The sequence below is a fragment of the Lutjanus erythropterus genome, chromosome 3 (genome assembly GCF_056507025.1).
Source record: "Lutjanus erythropterus isolate fLutEry1 chromosome 3, fLutEry1.hap2, whole genome shotgun sequence".
Classification (NCBI taxonomy): Eukaryota; Metazoa; Chordata; class Actinopteri; order Lutjaniformes; family Lutjanidae; genus Lutjanus; species Lutjanus erythropterus.
In genome coordinates, this window is record NC_139319.1 from 47,837,572 (window position 1) to 47,863,690 (window position 26,119).

Genomic DNA, 26,119 nt, shown 5'->3' on the forward strand with positions numbered 1-26,119 from the left:
TGAGGACGTTATCTTGAGCTTTGATAAACATTTTCACCATTTTCTGACATTTCATGGACCAAACAACTAATCACTTAATTAAGAAAATAATCGATAAACCGATTAATTGACAGTGTAAACAATCATTAGTGTAGCCCTAAATGCACTATATTAGGCTGAACAATTTCACCATATTTTATATTGAGGTCATTTTCTATTATGATACTTGGATTACATTACTACCTACACTTTTTAACAGGTAATTGGTTACTGTATTGGAATAGATTTTTAAAGTAACCCTCCCACCCCGCTCATTAACCCTTCAGAGCTTCCTGATGATTCTTTAGCATCCTGTTGTCAAGGTGATTTAATAGCCAGGATGTGGAGCATGGAAGAAATTAACTGAAGCAGTCGATAGTTTTGAGTCCAGTCTGGTTCTAGTAAAACCCCAGCAGGTCCTACTGTAAAAAAGTGGCTATTGATCTGCAGAGGCACTTGCAGAAAATACCCGGCTTAATCTCGGAGAGGGGTGAGGTAAATATAGAGGTGGGGAGGGAGAGCGATCTAATAGGATTTGTCTGAGTCACACAGGCGTGTGCCAATGCATGTGCATGCACATCCATGAACACAGGTCCTCCCATGGTATGAGAAACATAAACATACTGCAGACATGTGAGCCAACACACACGCTAATGCTCTTTACCCATGCGAGCTACATGTCGGCCAATACAACTCTTCTGTTGAGACAGAACGTCTGCCTGTGTTCTCCTCTGGAGGAATGTGTTCATTCTAGTCATCTGTTCGCCAGCACTATCATTAGGTTGAAATTTCAATTTGTCTGCCTGAAAAACTAATAACATTCCCATCACCCTCAGCTAGGGTTGCCACCTGTCCTGTAAAATACAGGATTGTCCTGTATTGAAAAATAAAAATGCACCATCCCTTACTGAATCAATGCAGGACACAATTTGTCCCTTATTTTCATGCACACTCTACTCTGATACTGGGGGTATTTTAACGCCACACTGTGAAATTTGTGGTGCCTCTGTATCTGTATCTGTATATGTTTAACCAACAAAGTAATCTGCCATATCTGTATTCAAATAGAAGACCAGAAGTGCTTTATTCCCCTATGACAGTAAAATGAATATATTTGGGTCGTGGACAAAACATGATATTTGAAGATCTCACCTTAGCCTTCTGGAAACACTTACATTTTTCACCATTTTCTGACATTTTAGAGACCACACAATCGACAGGTTAACCAACAATAAAAATAATCAGCAGGTGCAACCCTACATGAAATATATATAATTTTCACCTACCTTTATCTCTATTTTCAGTTTGAGTTTTCTGAACTGTCTGCCCACCACCACCTCCCCTTTAACTGGGGGGTTATGAAAAAGCAGAAATTGTTTTACTCTATTTTTATAAATATAAATATTATAATTATATCCCTCAGTTGAAGGGAATAATGTCGGTACATTAAATCAGTGATTGATGGCCTTTCTTAAGTCTGACGAGGTAATCATGGAGCTGACATTTTCCAGAATGATAATGAGCAACTTCAGACAGAAGGAACATCAGTTTCCATCTCGTTATTCGTGCTTTCCTGAATGACCTATTCATGTACATTCCTAACTTTTGAATGACATCACAGAGGCTCCGTCCAGTGCTTATTATACTGTCTATGGCATAAATAGCGCTTCACAGAGTGGCTTTAGACTTCTGTTCTGTTAAACGGGCCACAGCAGAACTGGTGTCATGTGGACCGCAAGGACATCATGGAAATTAGAAAATCTAGCAGAGAGTCAAAAGCATTTTGCTTACCATTAAACTGTTATCAGACCTTTATTTTGAAAATGGTCAGTGCAGTATTTATTGGTAATGATAATGAACTGTATCTTTATACACTCAGTGCTGCACATCCATGTTGTTTATGTTGTTCTTCTACTACTTTTACTGCTACTAGCATTGCAACCTGTATGCGGCATACATGGTTCACTGTAACACATCATGTTTTGGACATTGCCAACAAAATATTAGCCCACAATTCATCACATGGCAATTCAGAAACGGTACCAACAGTAAGAGCTTCCAATATAGAACACTTCTGACTATTCTGTTATTAGAGATTTGGACATTATTAGGACAGGCAGCCTGATCAATCATGTGCCCCCCCCCCCCCCAATGAAAAAAACACAGTCCTTGTATGCCGTCCTTCCTGTATGGAGAATAAACACACCAGTCATGTTTACTGAAGTCATTTCAAGTGTTAAGCATAATATGTACTGAAATCTTGTTTTTCTGACTTAATAACAACATTTCTGAATTATAGAGAAGCAGTCAGTACAGCAGGGTTGTGCTTCACAGGTTAACAGTAAATGAGGGATCGTCTGTGTAAACACAGTGAGGGTGGAGGAGTAATGGTGGCCTCTGCAGCCCAAACTGACCATTATGGACTGGCAGGGCAGGCAAACACCAGCTGGCACTAATTAAAAGAAATGTCACAACGGTTGTGGGACTTCATGCTGAAATAAAAGTGCCATGTGCCAAAAAAATGAAGGCAGCACAGGCAGCGTTTTGATGTTTCAACCACTGTAGCTTGGACTATAAATGAACCCGCAATTTGTCAGTGCTACCATGTACTTTTAACTGAGCTGAGGGGCCTGATGCTCGAGTATATCTCCTTATAGTCTGAACTAAATTCAGTACGACACAACCAAACGGGCCTTTCATTATTAAAGTTTTTATTCATTCTGGTTTAAAAAAAAGACAATCTGTAAACATAGAGGAGAGACAAAACATGAAAAGTTACTAAAAAAAAAAAGATTCATTCTTTTTTTTTTTTCAATTTTCAACAAACAAAATGCAAAAGCTGCTAATTTTGGTAAAAACTGCAATATGTAGTGAGCGGAAAACACCGAAACACTAAACCAATACATTGTGGCTGTCAAACTAAACTAAAAAGGACTGAAAGCAAACAAAAGAAAACATTCATGATACACTGATCATTGATTGATACATTCATGAGTGAAGAAATGGTAAGGTTATTAACAACCTTTTAAAACTTATTTAAATACAAGAAGAAGAAGAAAAACAGTGGTTCCCAAATTGGGAATCAGTTCTCAAGATAAATGTAAGACATTAAAAGATGATTTCCTCAATGCAAACTTTTGCATCTTTTCTTTGCACTTCATCACAGCCAGTACACAAATGCAACTGGTGACTGAGGGTTATGAGCAGACATTGTTTCTTTTGAAGTGGTCAAAGGCCAAACGGGTTGGGAACCACTGAGAGTACAGCAGGGTATAGCACTGTATAGAAGAAAAAACAAAAACAAAGTAACAATCTTTATTTAGGTTTAAGAGGCTCCCAACATACTGCAGCTTTAATGTGTAATTACTTTAAGTTTTGTGTCAGTGATGCATAGTTGCTAAAATGTTGCTAGATGTCATTTAGAGACATTTTAGAGTTGGGCTACAAACTGCATGTTCTTCCAATTATTTTTGTGTTTCTGCTACACAAAGGGGGAGTTTGGTATTAAAGGGATAGTTTGGATTTATTAAGTGGGGGTGAATGAGGCACTCATCAATAGTCATTGAGTTACCTACAGCAGATGTCAGTCCACACAGCCTAACTTTGGAGAAGTCATTTTACCTCACTGAATATGGGAGTTGCTGGTCCACCGATGCCTCGGTCATTTAGTCTGTTTGTGTTATAGCATGACTTTGATATTTTAAAAGGACAGTTCTGGGTTTTGGTTTTGTGTTTTTTGTGTACCTTTTCTGACCTTTTTATCATTATACCTTGCTAACAGAGAGCATTGGAATACCACCATTATACCACCATTTTATAAGCCAAACCAACCAAACTCCATAGGCGAAATCAGTCATTTCACCTCGCAGAATGGGGGAGTTGTTGGTGTACCACTGCTTTGATCATGTAGTTTGTCTGACTTCAGTGATTTGAAAGGACAGTTTGTATTCACCAAAATCACACAATAGCATAAACAAACTAACTAACTGAGGGAGTGGTTAAACAGCAACATCTGTGCTCTGCGAGGTAATTACTGATTTCGTCAAAGGGGTCTCGTTGAGTGGGAGATAAATATATTTGGCTTACATAATGTCAGTTTCCCATCAGAAGAGTCTGTCTGATTCTAAATATAGTGTCAACTTAAACACCAACCCTGATCTTTTAAGGAGGGCCTGATTTTAAAGTGGCTAAAATACCTGTTGTTGCTGACCCTGTCCAGAGCAGTTCTTTGCTTAGCTCCTGTGCTGGTGCCCCACTCTGCTTCCACATACTGGGGGTGTGCTGACCACCACCTAATGTAACTAAAATACCAATTACCAAAGATAACCTCATACAACCTCCTCTTCAAATAATCCAAACTGTCCCTTTAAATCTGAGCAAACTATTCCTTAAAACATGGAACTATTACAAGACTAGACTGTGGTCAAGGAATGCGTGTTTGATGCAATAAATAAAACAAAAGCTGCTAGCTGACTCTTCAAGAGTTAACTCTACATCTAACCTCCTCTCTTCAGAGAAAGATCAAAGAGTAGGGAGAGAAATGTACAAGGAAAAACATTTGTCACTCATTTACTCTGCCTGTCCTTCTCCTCCTGCGCTGGGTTATGTTCCCTCCATCTTACCCCCTGCCCCCCAACTATCAGAGCTTTGTTCTATCGCCCTCATCCTTATCTCTGTATGCCAGAGTTCTCTCCCATTTCTCCTCCTTGTGCCCACTCCTCTTCATCACAGCTCGTCCCGTGCGCTCCAGTTCTCCAGTTCAGACTGCAGTACGTCAGAGTTCTGGGCCTCAAAGCTCAGCTCCCCCTGCTCCTGGGTTTTCCTCGACTTGGCTCGGTCCCAGTCGGTTTTGACCATCTCATTGTCCCAGACCACCGATGTTTCCGTGTCGCTGATGTAGCCCTGGTCTCCTGTGTAATGGGTTGGATACACCAGAAGCGGCTCAGCAGAAAATGCGCGCAGGTCGCGAGTCTCAAAGTGGTCCATGTAGTCCGAGCTGACGAGTGAGAGGAGCGAGGACATGATTTGATTAACAAGCTCCAAAAGAAGGGACAGGCAAGAGGAACAGACAGGGGATGAAGGGACAGATAAATTGTACTCACATTGGATGTTTGTTGTACATGACAGGGAGGAACTCGTCGACAGGAAGCATCTTTGTCAGAGGTTCGGCCCTGAGGAGCTTCTGGGCTCCCTGTAATGACAACATGTAGCCGAGTGTCCAGTAGGAGTAGTCTGCCTCCACCAGATTGTGGATGTTTGGTACAGACGTCTCAGGATGGTCCACCTGCATTCGCTTCCGCCCGATGTAACTGTGTTTAAGATCAGAGTGACAAAATATATCACAGCACTGAACATGGAGCCCACTTACACTAGCATTTACAATAGAGACATTTCAGACATTAACACAAGAACAGCATTATATATATATATATATATACATATACATATATATATATATATATATATATATATATATATAAATATATACATATACATATATATATATATATATATATATATATATATATATATATATATGTATACATATGTCACACTGACTACACAGAAATTTGCACTCTTATATTATCACCTTTTGTACAAACAAAGATGCATCTTGGTTGCTTATCAACTATCACTGTCTCTGTCAATAAAACTTCACAAATGGTACTTAATTAGACTCAATTAAAAGTAAGTAAGAGACACCAGGAGCGCTTTAACACTTTTTGTCTCGGCACAAATTAAAGCTCTCCAATTTTGAAAACAAAGCACTTATTTCTAACTTTTTTGGTTTTATTTTTGTACTTGTTTCCAGCCTTTTGTCATTGGTTATGATTATTTTTTGTGATGGTTCTAGGTGGAAACTGGTCATTATTCATGTTCAAATAAAATGTTTATAATCTTATACAATAGGTTTGTTTCTCGCTCTGAGTAATTCTAGATTAATCTAAACTTTAAATCAGATCACTGATGGTTATCATCCTACAGAAAAATTAATGCATTAATCTTGCAGTTTATCATAAGAGATAATAGAGTGTGGAAGTCAAGGGTCAAAATGACCACTTAAAGATTACCATTCTAGTGCTTATGGAATTCTGGCATGTGTCTGAGTGAGTAATGGGGCCAGAAATTTTTGGAATTGATTCAGTTTGGAGAGCGCTGCAGCTGGTTGAAGTGAAACTAAGGGTGTTTTCACATTGGTACCATGTCTGATTACAACTCCCCTGCTGTTAAACTTTCACATTAGCAGTGTTGTTTTGTAACAAAGGGCACTTGCATCATCATCTACACAGCATTAGTTTATGTTGTTGCTGTGGTGTAGAAAAGCTGGTGTAGCTTTCACACCTAAATGTACTTGAATACACATGAACCATACTTAAACCACCAATGTCAAGGACTTTACCCTACAAAAAAAATTAATTTTGTTTTATGAAAGAATTCTACAGAAGGGAGACAAATAAATGATAAACACAAAAAAGTTTTATGTTTCTAAATGTGTCGCCTGTCTGTAAGTAGACTTCATCCTACATAACCCGGCTGAGCTGATGAAAAACAATCACTCAGATAATCACTAGACGAGTGACTTCAATTTCAAGAAAATCCTGTCTTTTTCCTTTTTTCGTTTTTCGCTCATTGAAACAGCACCCTCCCGGCGTGTTGTCATCTGTTAGCCTCCCACTCACTGTTCAATCAGAGGGCGCACATCAGCAAAGACCGACAGATCACACTAAGTGGCACATGCAGAGTGGCAAGCGAGACTCAAGTGGAGTTGTCTTCATTTTGTGTGAAAGGCAAAGGCAACTAGGCTCTCTGACTTATTTTATTTCTTTATCTCAAAAGCAAACTATTGAGTCAGAGAGAGATTTATTGTTAAAGTAATGCAATTACAATTTCAAGCAGTTTCATTGATTTACATTATCCAAAAACCAAGCACTTTTCAAACCTTGTAAACACTACATTAAAATTCAAGTGTTTTTAAGGATCTCAAGCACCAATAATAACCTTGTATGTTAAATATATGTTAAACTATGGTCCAGCTAGTAACCATCACCATCAGAGCTGTTGTCCTCTAATCCAGTTATTACAGTTACAATGTGAGAGGAAATTATTCAATATAGAAACACCGGAGTCCTGTGGATGACGTTAGGATACTATAAGGTTAGGTTATGGCCATTTTGTTTTTGTCTTTTAATTCAGTTTGGTACGTTGGATATAATTTCCATGAGCCTTCACTACTGTCCTGTTGCCATGGAAAAGATGCAAAGAGGAAAATCGCTCATACAGTCACACACACTTCAGCTGGGAACAAAACACAGGGCCATGGTTGATGAATTCATACAACTTTTTACTTAAAACCCTAAAGTGGACTGACTTAAACTTGAATATTTTAAGCTCAGTGATTGGGCGTTTCACATGTTTATGTACCTTTATATGAAAAAAACATAGGTAACAGTTTATAGTAAGGGTACATGAATTATCGTGAATTTGTGACTTTTTATGCATGAAAAAGCAGGAATTAATTTGTATAGTATTTCAAAACTATCATGAATGTACAAGGATTAACAGTATCTCATGCAAGACTTAACAGAAGAAAAATGCAACAAATACAAAGGATTTCAATCATCATGATTTCTGAGTTATTAATGATGGTCCTGTCTTCTTCACGCGCAAGTCTCTAGTTAAAGGGACAAAGCAGAAAACAGTGACTATTCACAGCAGTGCACTACATTATTCATTAAATGTTTGTGGCCCTTTAGATAAAGTGGCGACCTGTCTATCTTTAACACTGAAGAATAACATAATGATACATATAACTAATGAAGAAGTAGATGTATGAATTCATGATAATTCATCTGCTCTTACTACTGTGTACAGTGTTACCAGAACACATTTTCCACTGCAGGTAGTCTCATTTTTGTATAAACGACTCAGCTGTGAGAGTTTCATGCCCACACAAGCCCTGGAGGTGCTGTCAGTTACCTGATGTTGTCTATGCAGAAAATTAACGGTACTTTTATTTTTGGAAATAACTCATCCCAGTTTGCTACTGAATGACACTGATCGATGTCTGTCAGTGTGAAAATGCTGGAGCAGCTCAGCAGTGTGACACTACGATACATTATTCCCACAAGTGTTCTCTGCATCTGATCACTGGTGTCTGAGATATCATGTGTGACAGATGGGCGGATTTCACTGTAGGGGGACGATAATCCTCTCTGTTTACTACATCATGCTTTCCTTCTGCTCGCTGAAGCGTCACTTACATGAGGTCCCAGTCCAGCTTGTGTGTCGTCACCTCCTGCAGCAGCGTCTGCAGACGCCGCTTGAAGAACACCTCGAAGCGGAGGTCGTCCTCAATGACCAGGGACGTCCGCAGGCCGCGATCTATGATCTGTGCACGAATACACACACATATACATAACTTTAGAGCAGTAAAGTGATGCTGAGATGATGGTGAGCTGGAATTAACATTACTGTAAAGTTTATTAAATCCTTTAATGGTATAAATATGGGGTTGCTGCAGTGAACATTAACACTTTTTAAGAGCATTATGAAAGCAATTTCACAACCATAATGGAAAAAATACAAATCAGAATTCAACATTCAGCTGAACATGACTACACGTGTACAAATAATGTTAAATTATAGTTTTGAATAGAAGAATCTGAAAATAAATAGAAGAATCCAAAATGGATTTAAAAACACCTCTTACGCAGTATCTTCCTACAGTAAGTAACATTTATTTTCTGATATGATGTTGAACTGTGGATATGATGGGGATGGGAAACTCTCTTTATTCCAATTCAGAGGGCTCCGATGTGATGATAAAACGATTACTGATGCATCTTAAAGCATCAGAAATCTTCTGCTTTTAACTCAGGGGTTTGCCGGTCAGATTATATCCATCTGCAGCTGCTCACCAAACCTCAAGACATAACCCAGTTTAGAAGTAAACACAACGCACAGGTCACATTTAATCTTTTTGTCTGATTTGACACAACTTTCAGTCTCTTGCTCCAGTTTCGCTGAAATACAATATGATACTGGCAGTCAACTGGCAATGAAATGTTCTGCCCCCTTTTTATTTTAAAAAGTTAACAATTTGAAAGCATCCTACAATCTCCCATCTTTAGTGGAACAATGCTGTGTTGTTATTAAAGTCGTGTTTCCAACGGTGGAGAGCAGCCTCTCTGCTGCACCAGAGCGGGCACAGTGACTTCTGAGGTGAAACCATAGGTGTAAAATAAAGAACTAGATAGTTTACGCAAGATGGTGCACATTCAGTCCAATGAGAGTTGCTTGCCTGGTGCATAAGCCAAAAAGGTTTTCTAACTTCTGGGTTGGCTTCCTGGTTATATGTCCCACTGAACATGCACAGACGTGTTTCCCCACTTGCCCCTGGCTGCAAGTTTCCACCCTGCCAATAGACTTTATATTCTGGAGATGTCACAGATTTTTAATAGCTAAAAGATAAGTTTACAAATATAAAAACTCCACGGGTAAAAAAAAAAGTTTTACAGACATCTCTTTTCCTATGGCGGAAAATGCTGTTTGTGTCAGTGTGGAATTGTTCGCTGCAATACTGCAAGTGGCCACTGGGAAACGTTAGTGGCAATGACAGGGCATCACCACTAACAAGCAGACCCTTTTACAGTTTGTAAACAATGAGCAAGCTGCGTGCACAGTTTGGCAACGGAAGTATGGCAGACCACAACAGCTTATCAATGGGTGCTGCAGTCTCAAGCAGTTTGGATCGTGTCCTCAGTCCAGCTGACACATTTAATAGCTTGCAGCCGTAGACGCTGCAGATCACTCTGAAACCGTTGTGATCCTGTCAGAATGTAGAGCTGTACAGCTTAAGTCAGCCAGTGGAATATTGATTCTGACGTATTGTATGTGTAACAACCAGGCATTTTGATGATTGATTCAACATTTGCAGCTTGATAACTTGTGACTGGGGGAGACCACTACTTCTGTTGCTGAAATACAGCTTTTCGATGATGTAGGCTGTAAAAGGTTCTGTTCTATTACAAGTCTATGAGTGAAACAGACTGAGCAGAGGGTGATTTTCCTCTCCACAGATTTGGCTGAAGTTTAATACTGCATTGTGTATCATTCAGCTGTTCTTATTTGTTACAGCTGATTGCTGCTTCCCTCTGTTAACGTCTTCTGAAGGTAACACGTATTTCCAATCCTCTTCATGTTCATCTAACAAAATACAATTTATCACTATCATTATTATTTTTAAAACATGATAGCAATCCCTGCCTGTTGTGAATATGAGGTTAATCTCACTGTTACAACATAACTCTGGCGTGTGCTCACTGTCGACTGTCCGGTGCTGCATCGCCCTCGCAGCTGAGTTCCAGCTTTTTCGCTCCGATGACATCACATTGTTAACTAACATTTAGAAAATCTATTTTTGACATTTATGAATCGAATCCAAATCTTTCCCATCCACATCGGAATGCATAGAAGAATCAAGTATTTCCGCCACTCCTAGGATATGAAAACATATAAACCATTGACAGGTTTTGACAAGTAGCTCATAAACCTTAAATCATAAAGGCAGTATGTTTATAGAAACATAAATCAAACAAACTTATTATTCCTGCCAAGCTGCCTTTCCTTACATAAACTGAGTTACTCGGTCTTACAGTAATTAATGTTATCTACCATGTGCAGACAGGCCCAGAGGCCTGAGGCCTGTCCGAGCATCTCACCTCCTTCCAGATGTTGTAATGAGAGAGGAAGCAGCCCAGTTCCCCCTTGGTGAGAGGTCGACCGTGATAAGGGTCTTTGTATCCCGGCAGCATCTTAATCCCCATAGATTCTACATCAGTCTTGTTCAGAGCTCTGAGAGAAAGAGAGATAAACAAAGAGATTAGACATGGAAAAAATTGAATAAAAATGCACAATATAATTATAAGAAAAGTAGTGCAGGTATTATGACATGTTTTAATAGCAGAAACAAATACATAAAAGATGAAGCATCCTCATGACTGGGCAGTCTAAGTGAAAATTACAGCTATATTTACCTCACAGACGAGCTAAAACAGTGTTCAGAGAATCTTTAAATGTCAGCATGCACCCACTTCTCTTCACCTGGTTGTTTGTCTCAGCACAGCTTCCCTACATCAATCTACACTGCATGTTGCAGAGGCACAAATCAGGAACACAGTGGCAGTGGGGGAAGAAGAAGATGAGAAACGTACTTGCCATCCACAGCAGCAACAACCTTACAGCTGAGCTCCTGCTCGTACAGAGTTCTTAGCATTCGCTCACGACGGTCAGATCGCCGCACCAGATTTATCATAAACACCTGGGTGCACACAGATGCAGAGCCTCACACACATGCATAGACTATTGTGTGGGTGTTTGTGTGTGTGTGTGTGTGTGTGTGGTTGAGTGTGTGTACCTCATCAAAGCCCATCTTGTTAGGCTGCTTGGGAGGAAGAGACAGGAAGCTGGAGGGCTCCACAGGAGGATTTTTCACTTTCAAAGAGAAAAAGTAGGGGGGTAGGTTACAAAGAGAATGAGTAATGTGTTCAAACAGGGGTTTCCCAAACTGTGGTCCAGGGATGCTCGGGGGATTTTCAAGGAGCTCCCACAACGCAATCACAGTTTAACTTTTGCTTTGATTTTACACACTAGAATTTAGCACAACATGTATATGTATGATGATTACTGTTTTATTATTGGTAGTTTTCATTATGTAGCTTTCACAGCCCATCATTTTTTGGAAGACAGGTCTGGACTGCAGTCAGGCTGCACTTTTACTACGAAGCCACGCTGTTCTAACACATCTCTGAAAGAGACATGTCTGGATGGCAGCATATGTTGCTCCAAAACCTGTATGTACCCTTCAGCATTAATGGGGCCTTCACAAATGTGACAGTTACCCATGATGCTATGCCATACCATCGCAAAAAGTGGCTTTTGAAGTTAGCACTGGTAACAACCTGGCTGGTCCTTTTCCTCTTTGGAGGCCAGGATGTCCATGATTTCTGAAAACAATCTGAAATTTGGACTTGTCAGACCACAGCACACATTTCCACTTTGCATCAGTCTTAGATGAGCTCAGACTTTCACTTTGTGTCTTACCTTGCATTTGGAGATGCAGCAACAAGGCAGTTTTCTGAAGTGTTCCAGAGCCCATGTAGTATCCTTTATACAATTATGTTGGTTTCTAATGCAGTATTTGATGCAGTGCTGCCTGAGGGGTCAAAGGTCACAGGCATTCAATGTTGGTTTTTGGTCTTGCCACTTATGTGCAGAGATTTGTCTGGATTCTCTGAATCTTTTGATGCTATTATCGATTGTAGATGCTGAAGTTTTTTTAAACTGTGTTGAGAAACATTGTTCTTGACTGTTGGACTATTTGCCTTTGCAGTTTTTCACAAAACGGTCAACCTCACCCCATCTGACTGAGGCTTTTGAGGATGCTCCTTTAACCCAGTCATGATACTGTCATCTGTTACCAAGTAACCCGTTTACCTGTGGAATGATCCAAACAGGTGTTTTTGTACTGTATTCAATCAAATAAAAGTAGAAAACAATTTGCAAATCACTGCATTCTGTTTTTATTGAGGTTTTACACAGCCTCCCAACTTTAGCATAGAATATGAACTATGATGTTGTTTCAGTAAGACCCACCCTTATTTCTGATACCATGGGATCTATTTTGGGAGTCTGTGAATCATAGGGACTTATGCTATCACTGTACTTCCTTTGCATTTTAAATGGGCTTATTAGCGCACATTCTGTTTCCTCTCCTGCTGTACTGAATCATCTGAACAGCTGTCCACACATCACTGCCAATGTCTTACACAGAAAAAAAAACTGGCTGCAGATACATTTTTAACCGGAAAAAATTCTCATGTGTGAAAAGGCAGACTAATTCTAACAAAGGATGCAGTTTTTAGGCAGAAGCATACAGTATATTGAACTGTATGGTCACTCTATAACTCAATAGGTTTGGTGACTGGACAAATATATTGGCTGAGTCGTGTTTTTATGGTTTTTTTGTTTGTTTTTTTGTCATCTTGGTTTGCTAATTTATTGGCCTGGTTCTGAAGAACGAGCGAGAGCCGCTGCAGGCAGACTCTAATTCAGCAGCACAGCACACAACCACTGAGCAAGAGAGAAGTGAGAGGACAACAACCTGTAGCACCAGAATATTTACACAATTAAGGATTTATTTTAACTAAGGCTACAAGTAAAAACAAAATTATACTGCAATTATTTTGTCAGATATAGCAATTGCAATATGATGCGTGATTAGAGGGAATGATCATTTTTGCATTACTTTTTTTTCACTAAAAATCTATTAACATCATGATAATGTGACAAACCAGTTTTCTACATCCAGAGAGTAACAGTTATAGGTCAAGGCATCTCTGCAGCACCACAGAGCTTCATTATAATGCTGATTTCTCACATATTTTTCCTTCCCTCTATCAAATATTTGCTGCTTCATCAAACTGGCAATTTTGATAACATTTTAAGCAACTGTGGATCCCTAACTTTAACCAAACCAAAGCTGGTGGTTGTTTGAACAGTGAAAAGACTGACCAAAACCATTTTAGTGAGTTTGAATGTCACAGTGGTAAAAGAGAGAAACGTTGATTAAGAGGGCAGCAAACGTGTGAAACATACTTAACACAACAAACTCGCCAGTTGTACATATGACATACCTGCACAAATATATTGGCAATGGCTGACTGCTGGGCTGACGGCAGCCATTAGGACTGAGTATCATTTAAAAACCAATACCAGTACATTTAAAGTGATGCACTTAATTTGGTAGCCTTTTCTTCTGCTTCATTTGGCACCCATTATGTGAATAAATTCCTGAAACAATCCTTTTTATTTTTATCAAATGCCTAAGGTGTGTAGTATAGCCATACTTTACAATGTTTTGGTGGCAGCTCGATGGACAGTTTGGGTTGTAGCTAATAGATGAACTACTTGGAACTACTTACTAGACTACTTGGTATTAATACCTTATAGATATTGAGTACTGATACTCAGACCTTAGAAAATTTTACCACATCGCCCAACTCTGTAACTCAGTATAACTTTTTGCTGCTTCCACAAAACTGGCTTGCTTTTTGACAATGGGTACAGCAAAAAAAGACAGGACAAACAACATGACATTGCAAATGAAAGGTAAGTTTGGAGTAGCACCAGGTCAGTTCATTTGAAACCAACACACTCACCCATGACCTCAAGCTGGGTATGCAAAAAGCTCTCGGCCTCATCCTGCAAGGTCGCATGGGAACGCATTGGGACCGGGAAATACCCGTAGGTTTCCTTGTTGCACACGTACATTTGTACATCTGAGAAGGTAAAAGAGAGGATAAACATGCTTACAAATATGTTTACAACGTGCCTGGAAAGGCCATTTAACCAGGCCTCTGTTGCATGTGTCTCACCTGCCATACGAGCGGAGTAGGCAAAGACAATGACATCATCCAGGGCCCAGCTGTACTCTGGGTGTGGTGGATAAAAAGCCAGCTGACGGGAGGCCTCTTTTTGTAGGTCGACTAGGTAGGTAGAGTGGACCATCGGCACAGCAAAGCAGCCACGCCGTTCCTGCTTGCGAATAGGCATGTAGGCTGGTGTACGCTTGTAGTAACCCTGCAGGAAGTGCACACAAATACTGTACTGTGACACTGAATTTACTGCATCCATCTTGTTTCCTCATGAAATAAAAAGCAGAGGAAGACAGAAAATGTCAGGGGAAACCTCATCTAAAACTGAGACTTGACTGAGAAAATTGGCTGCCTACAGTCTGTGAGTTACATCTACGTGACAGCTGAAAAAACTTAAGTAAAAAAAGAAAAAAAACAAAGACATGTTACCAAAAAACCAAAGTGAAACTCTAGCATGGACTAGAAAAAACATGAAACGTATTTTAGCCACTTAAACAAGTCCACCTAAAACTAAAAAAAATAAATAAAAATCAATATCAGTTCAAGTGTATACTATATTTGGAATATTCACCCCTTTACCTTGCAGTTAGATAGCTTTTTCTTGCAGAAAATCACCCTTATATCAGCTAAAAATCACTCTCTCCAAACCAACCAAACTCCATTGGTAAAATCACTCATTTTATCTTGCAGAAAAAAAAAGAGTTGCTGCTTCAGTCAGTCTGTCTCATTATATGACTTTTGTCAGGATAGTTCAGATTCACTGAAGTCACACAACACATGAACAACGTAAGGGATTGAGGCAGCAGTAGACCAGCAACTCCCATGCTCTGTGAGATAAAATTACAGATTTTGCCTGTGGATTTTTTTTTCTTGGTTTGGAGACAGTGATATTTTGTTTATATAACAGCAGTTTCATATCAGACAGCCTTTTCTCCATGAAAATATTCTAAATATAGCATACAACTGAACTGATATTGATTTTGTTTTATGTGGACTTTTTAAAGTGGCTAAAATATGTTTTGCTGCTGACCCTCTCCACAGCAATTCATTGCTTAGCCTCCATGCTGGTGCCTCCTTATGTTTTTCCTAACTGGAGGCCTGCCTACCACCATCTACTGTAGCTAATACACTGTCTATCCATAAGTACCTCATACAACCCCAGTTCAAATAATCCAAACTATCTCTTTAAGGGACTGAGTAATGTATTAGACTAATACTGACTTATAGGAGAAGACACTGACAGACATGCTTAATGCCTTTTGGCTACGGGCCCATTAACTGTTGTGGAAAAAAATGTTCTCAGGAGGAATGAGCGAGGCAGAGTCTTGGTATGAGTTGGTTGAGTTTGTGCTGGAGGATAGACAATGCCCATATGTCTACTCGGATTTGAAGACAAGCAAAGATGAGTACTTAAAGGCATCCTGTCTAGACAGAAATAGATCACAGACAGAACTGTATCCACGGCAAGCAGATACATAATGCCTGATGCATGAGATGTGCAGGTTTGTCAAAATCACGATGCGAGTGTCTGCATTTAATAAAAAATAAAAAAACTTTTTTCACTTCCACGCTGTCAAATGATTAAAACAACAACTTTTAATGAGGTATGAGACAAACATCATTTAAAAGAGATCTACAGTTTTGCGTAAGCCTAATCAGCAGAGCGAACAGCAGATGATTCTGGTAACAGACTGAGAAGGTGGAACAATTTCTCATAATGAGTTGTGCAGGTTGTCTGCATACCAGCCATGTACTCTGCTGATATCACAACCCTTCATCAGAGCTAAATATTATGTTATATTATCAGATCAGCCAAGTTCTGTACACTTTTAGTTTGAGGGGAAATGCTACAGCAGGTACAAGTGACTCCTTTATGGTGTCCCTCAAGTAAGTTATTCACACAAATTTGATTTCCTTGTGCATAAGAAAAAAAAATAAAATGTAAAATTCCCCCTGGATCATATTTCTGTGTTATGAAGTTGTCAGGAGAAGTGCTCTATTACTCAGCAGGACTGCATGAAAAGTGACATTTTACTCGCAATCAATAACCCACAGAGTTAACAGCAGACATTTCTCTGGATTGCATTATTCATCAAGATGCTTAAAAAAAAAAAATCATAGAGGCATTATCTGAGGGATAATGTACAGTCTGCTTCATATTGGGGTTCTACATCATCCTGTCGGGATTTATTTCACAATAACGACCTGCTCACAGTACATTATCCTGCATATTACATGATTACTTACCAGAATGACATTTATTATCCTGCTTATTACATGGTTATGTATAAAGATATTAATTAATAATGATTTAACAATTATTTTATTGCTCCCCCAGAGTCTGTGATCAAAACTGTGTCCATAACAACGGTCTGTTCTTGGTTGAAACTTTATAATGTGTGTGTGTGATGTAACAATATAAAGGAAAAAGAAACATCAAACATTCATTTTTGTTTTGTTTTTTTCAAACCACTGTGCTAACATGAAGCTCATTTTTTCGTGCCCATGCATAATATTTACATAATCGTCTTATAGGGACTCCATTATTGGGTGTGCTAACTCTAAAGGCAAACTAGGGCTGGGCAATATGGCTTGTAAATAATATGAATGGGCAAAAGCAAATAATAGAACAGCTAGAACAGTCTGGTAAGTTCAGAAAATTACATCACTTTACTGTAATACAGCCTTTAAAACCACACCACAATAAAACAATATAATACTCACAATCAATATGTTTTCTAGCCCTCTGCAATCTATGCAGGATTCTCCCCAAAAACAATGATGCGCCTGCATCTGCAAAGACCCCACCCTTAGTCCATACCTTCTTATTTTCTTATTATTTTGCTGTGCTCAGGATGCTTTACCTACTGAAAACATCAGTATTTGACAATCTTGGAACCGGGGATGTACGCAATGATTTTTCCCCCTTTTTTATTTTTCTAAAAATAAATTAAATAAATTTTTAGATTCTCACCAATCAGAATTGTTGAATCGAATTAGCCAAATAAATGATTAGACATCACCACAAATATCGTTAAACTGTTTCTGAATATTTTATTCATGTACAACACTATTAAACTTTTGCCTCTAAGACATTATGCAGCCACTTGACAGATGGCATCTCATAAAACCAGCTTATATATATGTATATATATATATATATGTGTATATATATATATATATATATATATATATATATATATATATATATATTTATATATATATATATATATATATATATTTATGTATATATATATATATATATATATATATATATATTTATGTATATATATATATATATATATATATATATATATATATATATATATATATATACACACACATATATACAGAATTCAGTTATTGAAGAATATGTTTAATGGCTTCAATTGGCTTTTAATATATGCAATATTTTTCAGGCTATATTTAACGTTATAAATAATAAATGCTACTCAATTTGAACTGTTCTCTGAGGATTTTCTTGTCTTCTTCAGGCTAGCTGACTAGTCTAAATCAAAATTTTGAAATTAGTCACCAGGAACATCCCTGCTAGGAATGAAACTCAGCAAGCGGCTATCTCTCTGGTGAATTTACAAGCAACAGCTGACAAATCCTACTTATTCTACATTTAAAGTGACCTCAGCTACTTTAATCTGATTTAGGGTGCCATTACATGATTTTAAAAGATTGTTTTAGGTGTTAATATGTTGCTCTAATATACAAAATTGCCAGCAGAATGTTTATACCACACTCACAACAGACAGTATCCAATGTTAAAATCTTATGCAAAGGATGTGCACAAAGTGTGAGGTGTAGCTGGACCTGTTATACAGGTGTGAGGTTAACAGCACACAAACAAAACATCTGCAGTACCTGTGAAGTCATGCCGCACCAGAAGTTAGAGTATGCGGCTCTAGACTCCAGCATGGGCGCTACAATTGTCTTGTTCTCGCTCATCAGCTTCCATAACAGCTTGGGATTGGTGAGCATATTGTCACAGTCGGCCACCTGCAGACAGAAGAGAAGGGCACATTATTGACAACAGTCATGCACATGCAAGCACACACAAAATGTCACCTGCTGCCACTAAATGACTGATTGGGCCACAGCAACACGGTTCGATCACACAGTACTGTGAGCATAAGCTGCTGCTCCTTAACCAGCTTCATATCGCAGACCAGAATTTTAAACAAGGCCGTCCAACAGAGTGGACTTGCATTTGCTGCAGGCTGTTCTGATCTCCGGTGTGTTAATAACAAATACTGTTCCTTGTCCAGAAAAGAACCCTTTTTCAAAGCTAAAACTCAACTTTTACCTCCTGTGTGTTTCATGTGTCAAAAACAGTATACAGTAATAATACTTATACACATGTATTTCATACTGCCAGATCCAAACTACACTTCTCCAATATGACTAAAATCAAAATCCACTGTAGATGAATCCAATGGGGGTGATTGAGATGCTTTGGCTTTGATTTTAGGGAGTTCTGATGTTGTCCATTTATACATACATACATACATATTTATATATATTATAATATTATAAGTAAGTGTAAATGTGTTTCAAAATATTCAGTATCCATTATTTATAGTATCAAACACTACAAAAAAAGTACAGAAGCTATAGAAAGCTCAGTTCAAGACCTTAGTTTGTATTAAAATTCTGGTATCATGAAAACTCTAGCTGAGGGCACTGACAAACTTATTTTCCAACTGTACACATCTTGGTCATATTTATTCAAAAAAAAGATTAAAGGAAGATTTTATTTATGCTAGCTGTGACTGTGAAAAAAATAAGGTTAGCATCAGCCACAAATATTCTCTTTTGCCCATGACAGCCATGGAAAAAGATCATGGCTGGCTGGCTGACCGACAGGTGTTATAAGACATCTCTACACTGATAAAATTATTTAAAATTTTAACTTCACATCAAAGTTCAGTATTGACCTCAGAAACAGTCAAATCACAGCTCAAGGTCTATTTCTAGCCATTTCTGGGGCTTAAAAGCTTGAGGAAATATTTGAATGATCTCTAAATCAATTCACATTATATTAAAATGCTGGTAACCATTGGCAACAATATTTGAGCTTCATTGTACATTACCATTTAACTCTTACTGGCAAAAAATAATCTAATCATGGGTTCAACTGAATAAAAAACAAACATTTGAACTCATCTCCTTCAAATTGTGGTGTCCATTGCCTCCACATTCTCCATTATCTTATTATTCCAGATAAATCTTTTTGCATTACTTTGTAATACTTTAAATCTGCTGTAGGAAATTGGCAATTCATAAATACATTTCTTTATATTGAATTTTAATACTTCATAGAAATTAAAACATTTAATTAGTGACAAGTCAATGAAAATGTCTAAAACACTGCATTATATATTAGTCATTGATTTTGTAACTTAAATGTATTTCTTTTCTTTTCTCTAAAAGACTGAACTTTGCTTTCTCATCCACATTTTTGATTTTCACTCTTTTGATCTGAACAGGTGTAAGCAGGTGCAGACGAAGGATGAGTCAGCCTCCTCGCTCACACACACACACACACACGACACCGCTCAGAGACACCGCTGAGAGCGCAAAATAAGAAGAGGCTCATGAAGCTGTTGGGTGGATGATAACATACCAGGAGGTAGTCAGCCCAGATCTCGCGGGCCGTCTCCAGCGCTGCCTGACGGAGCTTCATTACATGTTCATAACGGAGATTATTCCAGTGCTTAGGCCCCCCCTCGTCTTCAAAGGCACTGAGACATGTACAGACAGACCCATTAAGTAATCTACTTATGTTACACACACAGACTAGTGCACAGTGGCTGGGTTCATCAATTACACATACACACATGCATGCACACACACACACACACACACACACACACACACACACACACACACACACACACACACACACAAACACACAGTACCTGGATTCATCGTCAGGTCTCCACTCCACATAGTGATAGTAATTCTGCACTTTGATGAGCCAGTCTCTCAGGATGGCTGTTGTGTTATCTATGTTGTGATCTGTTGCCACCCTGTGGGAGGATAAGAGACAGAAGACAGAGAGAGATCAAGAGAGAGACAGACAGAGAGAGAGAATATGAGTAAGGACTGCACCTTAATTAGCAGCAGCACCAACTGTGAAACATATTCTTCTCAATGATCCAGCACCACTTTGGTTTAAGGGTAGATATATGGATACAATATTCTACCACTGTGTGTTCAGTTTAATATTACAGGAGTGATGTATTAGGAATGCACTCATCTGATACGCTAGAACATGATTGGTCCTGATATGTACCTTATTAAGACGTGACTAGGGCTGAAATGACTCTTTGAGAAATGTGACTAATTCGATTACTAAAAATCACTGTTGGAAATTCTTCACACTGAAGTGCAGTTGTGGTGCACAGAACATAGTCGGTCCTGATAACACCCAGGCTTCAGCATATCAGATTATATTTAACCATCATAGTGTGAAATACAGTTTTATTGCTGCTGTTACTATTTAAAGTAAAAATTCTCTACATGTTGATGGTGATTTGCCTTGACAAGACATGCTGTGTTTTAGACTGTAGGCACAATAGTGTGTGGCACTCAGGTGACACTTTTTGGCAATTTGGGCAGCAGAACAAGCTGAAATTAGGGGTGAACGATGTGGTTAAAAAACATATTGTGAATATTTTGACTGAAACTGTGATATGTGATACAATTAGTGGGAATGATCATTTTTACATTACAATTTTCATTTTTACCAGGGAAAAAAATTTAATTAAAATCATGATAATGTGACATTTGTTTGGGTTTCTACCAAACAAACATGTTTTCTTGCATCTGGAGAATAAGATTTTAGGCCAGGGCATCTCTGAAGCACTACAGTATTTTATTACAATGTAATTTTCACACACATATTCTCCTTTTTGAAAAAAAAAAAGAAAAAGAAAAATGGTATAGAAGCCAAAATGCTTCCATGCGGTAGCTTTTAAACCAGGTGGTGCTGGTCAGATTGCATCTTTCTGCAGTTGGACTAAGACTCAAGATGTAGTCTAGTTCAGAATGTAAACACAAGGCACTTGTTTATGTCCGTCTCGTTTCGCCATACACTTGGTTAAGCCATGATGAAGATACAGCCTCAGTGTTTAAACTTTAATCGTTGATCAAGAACACATTTTATTTCTTCAGCTATGAACGTGGTCTGCAAACTACAGGTAACCAACAGGTGATCTACCAGGATGTTAGTGTCTCTTCAGGTTTATTCTCTGAAGTCTCTTGTAAACTGTCAGACTTGACTGGAGCCTTTTGTCACCACCTCCTTCTGCGGCCGCCTGATCTCATCTACTCTCCAGGCAAGGTGCAGTTGATCCCAAACAAGCCTACTGATTGAACAATCAATTTTTCCCACAAGCTCATGTTTCTACAGTATCTCAGAGAGAACAAACCAAGCACTGGCTTTAGATTCACCTTTCACATTTTTGCAAGTTTCTCAGCCACTGCAGGTTCTTCCTATATGCTTGTAGGGGGATTTATTATCAGTCTCTACTTTTGGCTCTTCATCCTCTGAGGGTCTTGTTGTCATTAGAGCAGAATTGCACTTCACTAATGTCATCGTGGACAAAGAAGAACAAAGACAGACAATAGGGGTTAAGAAGGGGAGGAGCAGCATTCGTCTGCTGTCTGTGTTATCATAACAAATCTCAGTGCATGTCAGTGAGGGGCACAGACAAAAGCCACAGAGACAGAGACAGGGGGGAAGGAATGTGTAAATATGAGAGAAATGGATTTACTCCCAGCCCTGTCATGTACTGAGTGACAGTCGGCATGCTGCAGGTGTTAGTTTCCCATCTGTCTGTGGCGTTTTAACACCCCAGTGCTATCCCAGCACCTACATGTGACCGACTCAGCGATCCATCTTCCTCTCCCACTGTATCATCTACCTCTGGCTCTCTGACTGCTGTGGGTTTGCTCAATGAGTAGAGGCTGTGAATAAAAAGGGGTTTATGGAGAGTAAATATTTGAGATTGCTTGCATGCCAGCAATAGAACCATGGCTAAAGGATAAGAGAGCTGAGAAAGAGGCAGGGAGATGAAAACGGATGATTTATGGATTGATAATATCCATCCTGCATGTCCCTGCAGAACACACACACACACACACACACACACACACGCACACACACAAACACACACACACACCATGAGGCAGTATTCATGCATGTGTGACCATGCTGCCGCTTGCCAAGTACTCCATCTCAACCTGTCAGGCTGATAACTGCAGGTATCGACAGGTGGCCGGCTAGCAGCTCAGTTTATGTCTTTCATGCTACATTTCAAAACTTTTTATATCTGGTCTTCGACTGAGGGAAGAGATACGTTGTAGATCAAAGCAACCATGCAGAAAACTGAGCTCAGGCTCGCATATGGGCATAGTTAGACTGAGGAACAGAGGCAGAATTTCTGGCTCGGATACCAGGAGAAAAACTCAACAACATCCCTGCTGGTTTGTTTTAAGAGACGAACAGACACTTCATTCTAGCTCCCCCTGAAAAAGTTGAATTCAACATTCACTCTTAGAGGTTGCACAGCACCCTTTTGAATCAAACAGTAAACTCCTACCAGTGAGCATCAACATCAACTTGCCACAAAACACAAATTTATTAAAACATTTTATGATTTTGCTCAGTTGGATGTTGAAAGAGAGACGATATTGATTAGTGCGAAGGCATTTCTCCAAAGTCATATTTCACTGGTAGGTGAAATGCAGTCTACACAAAGGCATAATTTTAATGCATGCAATGTTTCATATAACATGTCATAAATACAGAATTATAGAGGCTGTGTGCTGCCAACAAGAAGCTTTCCAGGACATTGTAATTGGAGAAGTTCTTCGTGTAAAATACAGACACTGCACTTACTGCTGTAGCCTGACATGCATGTGCATGTGGAAGTACTTACTGTTACTGGTAACAGCACAGACTGCTCTAAAAGCTATATACATTCTTTTTCGCCACTGTCCCGGAAAAAAAAACAAGTCATCAGATTTACTTGCCTGACATAGTATTTAAATTGCCCTAAGCAAACAGGCTAGCATAATTGGTAAGACCGTTTTAAAAAGGTGAAAAATGTCACTGTTGCAAATGCTGGTGAACTACAGTCTAAATGTGAGCATTCAATGAAGTCTTCAACAATTGGTGAGAAAACATTCACTTTTCAAACAATTCAAACATCTTCCCTTTAACCAGCAACCATAGTCGTTCTTTAAATGTCTTTTCAAACAGAAAAAAGCTCACTGGTCAGAGTGTTCACAATAATATAATTATTATCTTTTATATCATAAAAAGAAAATCATGTTATGATAATGGTGGTATTAGGATTTGACGGAATAACGCCAGCCCATGACATCAAGCATGGTCGAAAGCAAAACTAGCATTAGAAGTTAGTTCCACAAAGAGGAACGACTTCAATAGCGTGGAAGTGGTTTGATTACAAAAGATCATAAGTGCAAGGAGACTGTAACCATAAAAGGGGGCTATACAACAAATTAATGTCACCACCTCAAGCAAAAGCACCCATTGAGTACGCAGAAAGATGAAAATCAATCAATCAAAACAGTTATTATGAGTTCAAAACTAAAAATATTTATCAGTATTTTGCCATTAAATCAAGAATAACATTATCACAGAATACCCATGAAATATTGTAATGTTATTTTAGGGCCACATCACCCACCCCTACTCACTGAATGAAGTCTTAACTTCACTCCAAATTCACATAGTGACATTAAACTCTGCTTGAGGCTATGGTCTTTATTTATCATATGGTGGTTTGCCAAGAAATGTAATCTGATCTGGCAGGTCTGAATGCTGATGAATAGATTGGCTTAATCTTTAAAAACAGATCTACTGGAATGGGATCAACATAAGAAGAGGAAGTGAGCTGCGCCGGAGACAAGAATAATGTGCACGGCTGTGGTTTTGATGACAGAACAGACTGAGGTTAAGACAAGCAAATCCTGCGGAGAGAGGTTAATAGACAGCTTACAGACAGTTTGATATACGCGGATTTAAAACACCTCATCACAACAGTACTTGTTTTGTTTTTCCAGTCGAGTCTGGAAGATGTGGAAGGAAAAGAGGGAGGGGAAAGACGAGGGGAAGGGGGAGGGGTGGTAGAAAGGGGGTAGGGGGAAAACCAGAGGGGCGATGAGAGAGAAGATCTGTGACTGAATGGAACTTTTCATGGGCACGACTCTGCTGGTACAACCCGCTCTCACCGCTACGCTGCTGTGGCCAAGTCCATACAAGACCCCGGCGAGTCTAGAGCCACTCTACTTTACCTGTCACTCATTTCACCGCCAATTTGATTTGTTGAGTCTGATGTATGATAAACTGCCTGGGTTTTACCTACATCTTAATAATAACACAACAGCCCCACCTAGCCAAAACTCAAAAGCGCTCACAAAGTTTTCCTCTATGCAAGGGCTTGATGTGAATGTTTCTACATGGGAACCCCAGACCTGCGAAAGATCTCGCGAGAATTATCATTTCAACCCAAGCCATTATATTTTCTTAACCATAACTGAGTGATTTTATCCATAGACCGAATAATAACTTAGCCACATATCTGTCACGTTATACACCGTAATTGGTTTATTAATGTGTACATTTCAAAAGCAACGTATGAAAATCTCGCGAGAGTTTCGCAAATCAAAGAGTCCCTTCTAGACACGAGCATTTGACGTGGTGCTCCCTTGAGCTCCCGCTGACGCTGAATTACACTCGTATTTTAGTGCCATGTTCCTAATATTTTTCTGAAAGTTTATTATATGATGTAGTCTGGCGTTATTCTTCTAAAAAAAAGTGTTGACACTCACCACAGCGCAATGCGGTCCTTCGGGTAGTCGAGACGCTCTATGGTTCCAAGGAACAGCGGCAGAGAGTGCGCCGAGTTGCGGCAGACCAGCGCGATGACGACCCGGGGGGCGAGGAGCGGAGACTCGGGGCTCCAGCGCTCCTCGGGGAAATATCCCCGGCTCGAGCCCGGCAGGAGAACGAACAGCAGGGCAGGCAGCAGCGAGGTGACCCGGTGCATGGCAGGGGAGAGAAACTCGCAAGTAACGCGGCGGCGGACAGAGAAGGACACCGAGGATGTGGAAAGATGTGAGGGTCCCGCTGTTGTGTTATGCCGACAATGGATACATGGCGGAGGAGCTGGCTGAATTAAAGGGCGGGTTTGCACCAGTTTAAGGGGAACCCGGTGTTCTCAAAAGAAAGCCGAGGGCCCATCTGTTTGTGTCTCCTGTAGGTCAACGTGGTGAAAATAAATCAATTCATATCCCATAAGGATTAGGGTCTGGATTACGTCTATTTAATACTAATAACTTCTTGTATCCTAAAAGGCAAAGGAGACTGTTAGGCTTCCTTCGAAAATGTGTTGTCCTCCCCTTTAAGAACAGATCCAGCTGCAGGAAGCACATAAAAAGAGATATGGGCGTGTCCATGTGTTCAGGGCCTGGAGGATTACTTAAGAACAGGGTACAAATTCTCTATTTTTCCTCAGCTGAGGACCTCTCACATGATAGAAAATACACCGTGGTCGCACTTTTGTGTCATGTATATCGCGTGGAATAATTTCATACAGCCTCTTTTATATTTCCACACCACA

At 39.3% G+C, this 26,119-nt stretch overlaps 1 protein-coding gene across 1 annotated transcript; it reads right to left on the bottom strand.

Moving 5' to 3' along the window:
- Nucleotides 1-4,142: 4,142 nt before the first annotated feature.
- Nucleotides 4,143-25,892, bottom strand: LOC146330950 (procollagen galactosyltransferase 1-like). Its single transcript, XM_084711240.1, has 12 exons — nucleotides 25,329-25,892; nucleotides 20,384-20,494; nucleotides 20,089-20,206; nucleotides 18,327-18,461; nucleotides 14,454-14,658; nucleotides 14,238-14,357; nucleotides 11,435-11,511; nucleotides 11,232-11,338; nucleotides 10,740-10,872; nucleotides 8,280-8,407; nucleotides 5,121-5,327; nucleotides 4,143-5,014 (listed from the first exon to the last, which is right to left on the bottom strand). The coding sequence occupies exons 1-12, from the start codon at nucleotides 25,544-25,546 to the stop codon at nucleotides 4,744-4,746; spliced, it is 1,830 nt and encodes a 609-aa protein (XP_084567366.1). The 5' UTR covers nucleotides 25,547-25,892; the 3' UTR covers nucleotides 4,143-4,743.
- Between the last annotated feature and the right edge of the window lie 227 nt (nucleotides 25,893-26,119).